The sequence below is a fragment of the Ostrea edulis genome, chromosome 3, assembly GCF_947568905.1.
Source record: "Ostrea edulis chromosome 3, xbOstEdul1.1, whole genome shotgun sequence".
Lineage (NCBI taxonomy): Eukaryota > Metazoa > Mollusca > Bivalvia > Ostreida > Ostreidae > Ostrea > Ostrea edulis.
The window spans coordinates 62,838,076-62,847,344 of record NC_079166.1 but is presented as its reverse complement, the minus strand read 5'-3'; the positions used below and the strand labels follow the sequence as shown (position 1 = coordinate 62,847,344).

The 9,269-nt window shown below is 35.5% G+C and overlaps 1 protein-coding gene across 1 annotated transcript in view; it reads left to right on the top strand.

The window, feature by feature from the left end:
* LOC125673292 (uncharacterized) overlaps positions 1-9,269 on the top strand; it is a 64,430-nt gene that overhangs the window by 4,935 nt on the left and 50,226 nt on the right. The window contains exons 5-9 of the mRNA XM_048909823.2: positions 592-738; positions 3,124-3,239; positions 3,986-4,044; positions 4,352-4,371; positions 6,202-6,263. Coding sequence (XP_048765780.1) covers positions 592-738; positions 3,124-3,239; positions 3,986-4,044; positions 4,352-4,371; positions 6,202-6,263 — 404 coding nt within the window. The remainder of the gene's footprint in view (positions 1-591; positions 739-3,123; positions 3,240-3,985; positions 4,045-4,351; positions 4,372-6,201; positions 6,264-9,269) is intronic.

Below are 9,269 nucleotides of genomic sequence, written 5' to 3'. Positions count from 1 at the left end.
TCTAAATCAATTCTACATTGAACATCAAGGCCTATATTCAATATTTATTTTGACAGTTTTAAGAAGTTGACATTTGTAACCTATTGATAGAGATGTGACAGATTTAAATCGCCAAAGTTACTTTATAACGTCTTTGTTTGAATGGTGATACAGTTTCATACACACTGTAATTAAAATAGATATTTTCCCCAGGTGATTAGAGAGTTTGTTTATTTTTGTACTTCCTCATGTGTAGCATTAGAAAAAATTACCTTGCATAAAAAGTAGATTTCATTTTGGATAACTTGATCAATACAAAATTTTTGAAATGTGATTATGCTTAGCAATTTATTATGAAATATCTCAGTTGTGTAGTAAATAATCAATTGAGAGGATATAAGTAGAATTTTCATTTCATAGATTTCAAAATGCTATGTTATGGTATGACAGATTAAATGGTATGGAATGATATAAGAAATGTATGGGATGTTTTATGTTGTGAAAGATAAGCATGAAATGACTGAGCAGAAAATGTTACTTCTTATTTAAGTTTCACTGTCATTGTCTTATTATGTATCGATCTATTAATGCAGGAGTTATTTCCCTTTGTAGAGAAGCTGGCTGGGTTGAGAGTTGAAGTTCCAGAGGTCACACAGTCTGAACAAGGCCAGAAACAGAAACTACAGATCATATTGACAGTCATCAACCGAATTCTACATCAGAGTCCACCATGGACCCAGAGTAAATGGAGCGTGGACAGTAAGTTATTTATAGTATCAATCAGAGACCCAGAGTAAATGGAGCGTGGACAGTAAGTTATTTATAGTATCAATCAGAGACCCAGAGTAAATGGAGCGTGGACAGTGAGTTATTTATAGTATCAATCAGAAACCCAGAGTAAATGGAGCGTGGACAGTGAGTTATTTATAGTATCACAGGCATACACCCTGAATAAAGGTGGAGTGTTGATGCTAAATTATTAGCATAACTTAGTGTTATGGAGCATGACCATTTAGTAGTAAATTATTCGTAGTTTCTTAGTCATAGACCTATATTAAGGACATGCGGGACAATGTGGCCAAAAATAACACATCAATGCATATTACTTCTTTTTATCATAAAGCACCATCAGGATGTCCTTTACAATGTGTATGAATTTCATGGCCACTTTCTAGGTATACAAGGGAGATAATAAGCTTTGAATTACCCCCCTTTTCGAAAATTGTGAATTTTACAAAATCATTCCGATTTTCAATTCAAAAAAATAATTTGATGGAATTTTAACTATATTTTGTACAATAATCTTTAGAATATATGCGAAATATAAAATATATAATAAAAACATGCTTAAACATTACCATATAATAAGAAATTGAGAAAATTTAAGGATTTGGGGTGGAAATTAGTACTCAAAAACAGGGTAGTCCAGATACTAAATGAAGCACTGCTCAAAAATCTGTCAATAATTTTTTTACAAACACTGCAATTAAAAGCTATCAATATACCTAACTTCCTGTAGAAATATGATGGGGTGAAGCTAATCTTGATTTTGGAGTAGGCGTCCTTGAAATTATACATTGATATGTTCACTTGGAGTTAGGGTTAGTGAAATATTTTTTATTAATAACATTCAAGCTTATATTCTTTTCATCTACAACTACTGTTAAAAGTAATGAGGGAGGGAGGGGACAGTCTCAATTTATTTGCACTACAAAATAAAAAAAAAATGGTCATTGTCAAAACGGGGGGGGGGGGGGGGGGGGGGGGGGCAGCCTAATTCTTCGTGCCTGTTTTGAAATACATTGTTAGAAACTATATTTGTTTTGAACCTATTGAAATATTTAGAATTTTCATGATTATGGAACAAAAATTTAGTTAATGAAAACAAATTAAAATTTTGATTTTTTAAAAAATATACATTTAAATATTATACATGGCTTTGGACAAAATGTCTAGCTCTACAATTCGTCTACTTTCAAACCACGGGTTAGATCTAGTTAACATCAATATGAGCTACTACTTCCTTTACAAGATCAACAGCATTTCCGCGGCCATGATAGCTAGTGTCGCTTGATTCGATCGACTCCATCCTATTTTTCAAGGAATTTATGCGTCGCACCTGTTGTGACTTTGCACCTTTTTCTTTTTCACATGTCTGTTTCTCGTATACATTCCGACGTGTGTCATATTTTTGTTACATTAGTTTATAAATACCATTTCCACAGCAGTGTTTAGTAAAAATGATTTGGAATATAAAATAGAGAGATAAAGTGTACCTATCTTTACATGAAAATGTACATCAATATGAAATGAAATAAAAATTATCATTTGACAAGAATTCAAACAACATATTTACACATGACACTTGACAGCGGTAGCAAATTACAACAAAAGATGATGACATTTTCCCCACAATACAACGTCGTGATGTACTTTTTTATTGGGACATCATATAGTGTGTATGTACAGCAGTCAATGCGAAAGACATCGGACCGTCAGACCTGACCAATGTGCAGTGCCTCAGGTCCGATGCGTCATTTTTTACACGGGACTGGAATGTCCGATGTCTCAATGTCCCGTTTTGAGCTTTATTATTTTGACGCGGAGTCATTTAAATGTTTGTTATAAGTAAAAAGTATCACACAAATCCAAATACGTAAATGAATGTGATTAAACCGCATGAACCGTCTAAAGTATTATGTGGGAGGGATCCCTGGTATAGTATTACTATTGTAATAAATAAGATTTCCTTGGTTTTACATTTTCACGTGTTTCACTTTTTTACATTAGGTTTTTCGGTCTGACAAAATTTGGTTCGGTCCGGTGTGTTCATTGATTACACAGGACCGAATGTCCTATGTGGTCCAAAAAACTTTCGCATAGACTGATGTACAGCATTGTGATTTTTCTCGGGAAGCTTTAACTACGCTGAGTCCGGTTCTAAATATATAATAAATTCGCAACCATCACGTGATCATCGTCCTGCATATCCTTAAGTGGAGTGTTGACAGTAAGTTATTTATATAAAAAATATTTATTGAAAGATGCCATACATTTATACCTATAATGATAGATAGAATACCAATTGTTTTGTTCATTAAATGGATGTTCTGATGATTAATCATGGTGAATTGTTTGTTTTAGGTGTCCACTCTAAAAATCTGGTAGCCATTCTTCACCTCCTGGTTGCCTTGGCAAGACATTTCAGAGCACCAATCAGATTGCCAGAAAATGTTTCTGTGAACTTGGTCGTCGTCACGGTAAGTGATGCTCTCCAATTAACACAGGTGTAAACTGAAGTTACAAAAATAAACAAAAATAGTTTGTGTGTCATTAAGAATAATTGACTCCGCTTACACATGTGTTTTTAATGTGATTATTTTTATCCCCTCACAGCTCATAGTGAGAGGAGATAACGGAACTGTTCGTGTGTGTGAGTGTGTAACACTGGCCTCGTAGACAATCAACAGGCCTCACTTTTTGCTTGATTGATTTGATTGTTCACATGTAGTTTTGTCATCAATAGAGGAAGAACCCTATTGATTTTGGGGTCCAAAGGTCAAGGTCACTGTGCAACTTAATTGAAAAAGTTTGCAGACATCCTATAGGCCACAATTTTTGCTTGATTGATTTGATACTTTAGTTTTGTTATCAAGAGAGGAAGAACCCATATTGATTTGGGGGTTCAAAGGTCAAGGTTACTACAGGACTTCAAGAAAAAGCTTGCAGACTAATTGCAAGGAGATATGTCCCACCTTGCGGACCTCTAACTCTAAGACATTGTTTTTGTGTTATGAAATTTTGGAAAGAAATGCAAAATTGAATTCATTGACATGAGGAGCAATATATATGCAAAATGTTCTTTCTCACTTATTCAGGGTAATTTCCACCCCATGTTGATATAGTAAACTGGAGGATGTAAAATACTTCACTAAGATACTAATATTTAGAATGAATTATGGTCTGAAAATTAGGATTATGTGTTCCTTCAATTTGCATTAAACAGAAGCGAGATGGAATGTTACAGCCCAGACGAGTGGCCGAGGACATCACCACCGTTAATGAGTAAGTAACTGTGTATAAAGTAATTCCACCCTCCTGGGATGTCATCAGATTTTGCAAAATCAAGGATTTATTTAGATTTATGCATGATAGGAACATAAATTTTGTTAGAGTCTTTTCCTTTAGTTATTGTAAAAAAAATCTTGTTATAAATAAACTATTTCAAAAGTCTAAGTTATAGATGAATAATCAATGATACGTTTCAAAATATTGAATCCAAGGGCAATAACTCTGTTACAATATTTCTATATCTATACAGTATATTTATATCTTTTTATATAGTATAGCTGTGTCTTTAACTCTCTTTCAGAGATATTGGAGCCAGATTTGGTGAGTTGTTTTTATGCCCCTGAGATCGAAGATCGGGGGGCATATTGTTTTTGTCCTATCTGTCATTCTGTAATTCTGTCTGAAACTTTAACCCTGCTAATAACTTTTGAACAGTAAGTGATAGAGCTTTGATATTTCACATGAGTATTCCTTGTGACAAGACCTTTCCGAGGGTACCAACATTTTGTGACCTTGACCTTGGAGTTTGACCTACTTTTTGAAAACTTTAACCTTGCTAATAACTTTTGAACAGTGATAGAGCTTTGATTCCTTATGACAAGACCTTTCAGTGGGTACTAAACCTTTTGACCTTGACATTTGACCTTCTTTTAAAAAAAATGACATTGGTCATATCTTTTAAATGATAAATATTAGAGCTTTCATATTGTACATGAGCATTTCTTGTGACAAGATCTTTTTACTGGTACCAAGATACTTGCCCTTGTGAGCTTGGCCATCTTTGGAACTGGCCATTAATGGGGGCATTTGTGTTTCACAAACACATCTTGTTTTTTTTTTTTTAGCATATCAGAGTCGAAGGCTGAAATTGAGCTCCTTTAAAGGGACTGGTTCACGATTTTTGAGAAAATTATTTTTCATTTTTGATGTTCAACATTAAAAATATAACTGATTTAATGTTGACAGCCAAAATTTTTACCTTCTGAACACAAGAATAAAAGCAATATTTTAGCCTTAAGTCTGTGTTATGTAAACAAAGACTCGAGTCTTTTCATGTAGACAAACAAACTGGTGAAATGTTAATTTTGTAATATAAAGCATCTTAATTTTGCATACTCACAAATTATAACTTTTAGATGACACATTTTAACCAAAGAATGTTTGAAATGTGAAAGATATAATAAACTTAAATCGATATCAATTTCTTTTGAAAATTTCGTAAACGATAACATACCGCAATCTTTGTTTACAAAACAAATGATAAACTCTCTAAATTGAGCTTCTGTGATAATACATAACCTTAATTTTAATGTGAAATCACATTAGACAATAAATTTTGATCATTAAAAGTGAACAACAAAATTTACGGGGAAATCATGAATCAGTCCCTTTTTAATGGAAGTTTATCATCCCTCTTTGTGTTTATCATCTGCTATGTGTAAAATTTTCATCTGTCTGTCATCTGCTATGTGTAAAATTTTCATCTGTCTGTCATCTGCTATGTGTAAAATTTTCGTCTGTCTGTCATCTGCCATGTGTAAAATTTTCATCTGTCATCTGTTATGTGTGTGTGTAAAATTTTCATCTGTCTGTCACCTGCCATTTGTGTAAAATTTTCATCTGTCTGTCGTCTGATGTTTGTATGTGTAAAATTTTCATCTGTCTGTCATCTGCCGTGTGTATAAAATTTTCATCTGTGTCATCTGCTATGTGTGTGTGTAAAATTTTCATCTGTCTGTCATCTGTGTGTGTGAAATTTTCATCTGTCTGTTATCTCCTCTGTGTAAAATTTTCATCTGTCTGTCATCTGACCCGTGCATGTAAACTTTTCGTATTTTCAATTTCTTCAGAACCTCTGTATATGAATTGTGTATTTGGTACAAAATATCCTGGGTTGAATGGGATGCAGAATCAGTTGAAATGAATATCTACATGCTTTCTATAAATCTTTTTATCGAATTTGAGGTTCTCTTTTTAAAAGAATCTACAATAATATGAATTATGAGATAAATATGCAAACATTCTATTTTAATATTATTATTTCTATCTCCCTCTCTACACTAATTAATGACACAATGAAATTTTGAATTACCCTTGTCATTTTTCCTAAGACTTTCCCCTTCATCTCTCTATCCATGTTGTATTTTACAGAGAGGGATGCCTTTGACACGCTCTTTGATCATGCTCCAGACAAATTGAATCTCGTCAAAAAGGTAATTAACTGAGCTTCACTTAGTCACCACTCTTCACCAAAGTGTGAGGGCAGTGTCAGTCTTGTCTGTCTGTCTGTCTGTCTCTCCATCACAAAAACTTTAAAACTTTAACATGACCCATACATTTGCAGATATTTTAGCTTCATGGCATGCATGCTCTTCATGACCATTTGATCACCACGCGAATGTACTGAAACTGTGCTCTGAAAATGTCTAAAGCAGGCAATTATACTAAATAGTACCATCTTAATTGGGAGTAAATATTCCGATGGGTGTGAGAGGATTTGTTGGTTGTATGAGAGGTGAAGATAATGAACAGTGATCAATCTCATAAATCCCATAAGCAATATAAAATAGATAGTTGGGCAAACACGGACCCCTGGACACACCAGAGGTGGGATCAGGTGCCTAGGAGGAGTAAGCATCCCCTGTCAACCGGTCACATCCACTGTGAGCCCTATATCTTGATCAGGTAAAAGAGTTATCCGTAGTCAAAATCAGTGTGCCATGAACGGCATGTGAGAGGGTTTGGTGGTTGTATGTGAGAGGGTTTGGTGGTTGTATGTGAGAGGGTTTAGTGGTTGTATAGGTGAGAGGGTGTGGTGGTTGTATGTGAGAGGGTTTGGTGGTTGTATGTGAGAGGGTTTAGTGGTTGTATAGGTGAGAGGGTTTGGTGGTTGTATGTGAGAGGGTTTGGTGGTTGTGTGTGAGAGAGTTTGGTGGTTGTATGTGAGAGGGTTTATTGGTTGTATGTGAGAGGGTTTAGTGGTTGTATGTGAGAGGGTTTGGTGGTTGTATATGTGAGAAGGTTTGGTGGCTGTATGTGAGAGGGTTTGGTGGTTGTATATGTGAGAGGGTTTGGTGGTTGTATGTGAGAGGGTTTAGTGGTTGTATATGTGAGAGGGTTTAGTGGTTGTAAGTGTGAGAGGGTTTAGTGGTTGTATGTGAGAGGGTTTGGTGGTTGTATATGTGAGAGGGTTTAGTGGTTGTATATGTGAGAGGGTTTAGTGGTTGTATATGTGAGAGGGTTTGGTGGCTGTATGTGAGAGGGTTTGGTGGTTGTATGTGAGAGGGTTTAGTGGTTGTATGTGAAAGGGTTTGATGGTTGTATGTGAGAGGGTATGGTGGTTGTATATGTGAGAGGGTTTGGTGGTTGTATATGTGAGAGGGTTTAGTGGTTGTATATGTGAGAGGGTTTGATGGTTGTATGTGAGAGGGTATGGTGGTTGTATATGTGAGAGGGTATGGTGGTTGTATGTGAGAGGGTATGGTGGTTGTATATGTGAGAGGGTTTGATGGTTGTATGTGAGAAGGTATGGTGGTTGTATGTGTGAGAGGGTTTGATGGTTGTATGTGAGAGGGTTTAGTGGTTGTATATGAGAGGGTTTGATGGTTGTATGTGAGAGGGTTTAGTGGTTGTATATGAGAGGGTTTGGTGGTTGTATGTGAGAGGGTTTGATGGTTGTATGTGAGAGGGTATGGTGGTTGTATATGTGAGAGGGTTTGGTGGTTGTATATGTGAGAGAGTTTGATGGTTGTATGTGAGAGGGTATGGTGGTTGTATATGTGAGAGGGTATGGTGGTTGTATGTGTGAGAGGGTTTGGTGGTTGTATGTGAGAGGGTTTGGTGGTTGTATATGTGAGAGGGTTTGGTGACTGTATGTGAGAGAGTATGGTGGTTGTATGTGAGAGGGTTTGGTGGTTGTATGTGAGAGGGTTTGGTGGTTGTATGTGAGAAGGTTTGATGGTTGTATGTGAGAGGGTTTGGTGGTTGTATGTGAGAGGGTTTGGTGGTTGTATGTGAGAGGGTATGGTGGTTGTATATGTGAGAAGGTTTGGTGGTTGTATGTGAGAGGGTTTAGTGGTTGTATGTGAGAGGGTTTGGTGGTTGTATAGGTGAGAGGGTTTGGTGGCTGTATGTGGGACGATACTAGTTTTTCTGGGAGTTTTGGTTTCCTCCCTCTCTGATGAGTGATGACCCCCTCATGCCAACATTGATGAATGTAAAGTTTATATAAGCTCTTGAGTTGCCATTGGTTGTCTTGGTATATAACAATCTACCATATTCAGACTGGATAATCCACATCAAGTCAGACTATGGTCAGAAATGTGTACACCAAGTGAAAACTTGTCCAAGTGTAACTAGCATGCTGGACTTCTTGCCCATCTACCCAACTTTTAAAAAAATATGTTTTTGATACAAATAGGATTCTCACCATGTTGTCACACAGAAGTTATTTATGAAATGTATTGTATGATTAAATTATGGTATAAACACTTTCCATCAATAATACCATTTTATTAGATCACCTGAGTGACTCAGAGGACCAAACATGTATTGCTTTTTGTTTTTGTCAGTCGTTATGAGTCGGTCATAAACTTTAAAATATTTTCAGCATCTTTTCTTGAACAGCTGAATCAATTCTAACCAAATTTGGTATATATAGAATCTATGGGTAAAGGAGAACAAAAATAGTGAATTTCAACATTTAAAAAAATATTTTGCACTTGGAGTGAATGATCTTACAATAAAGTGGAAAATTCCAATATGTAAAGTTTGTCATAAGTTCATTTGTAAAATGTGCCCCAGGTCCCAAGCTGGGGCGAAGTTGGTCATACATTGAAAATGCATTATGATGTCTTAAAAACCTCTTTATTTTGGGCATCGAGGAGGCAGAATGCTTGCATGATTATAATGAGCATTGAGTCATCTACTAGAATAGTGAAAAAGACTCCGGAGATCAGGTCCTATTTTTATTACATGAGCAAACAAACCTGGAGTTTTCTACTTAAGGTATTCCATGTATAATGAAAGGATAATGAACAATTTTGAAGGATTTAGATCAACATAAAAGTTTATTGTTAAATAATGATGAAAGTGAAGCAGATGAAATTCACATGACTGATATATGATTAGAAGTTTACCTTATTGCACTTAAGACTTTTTGGAAGAGTTGTCTGCCCTTTGTAAAAAGAAGAAAAATCTAATTTTCTTAAAATGTGTGT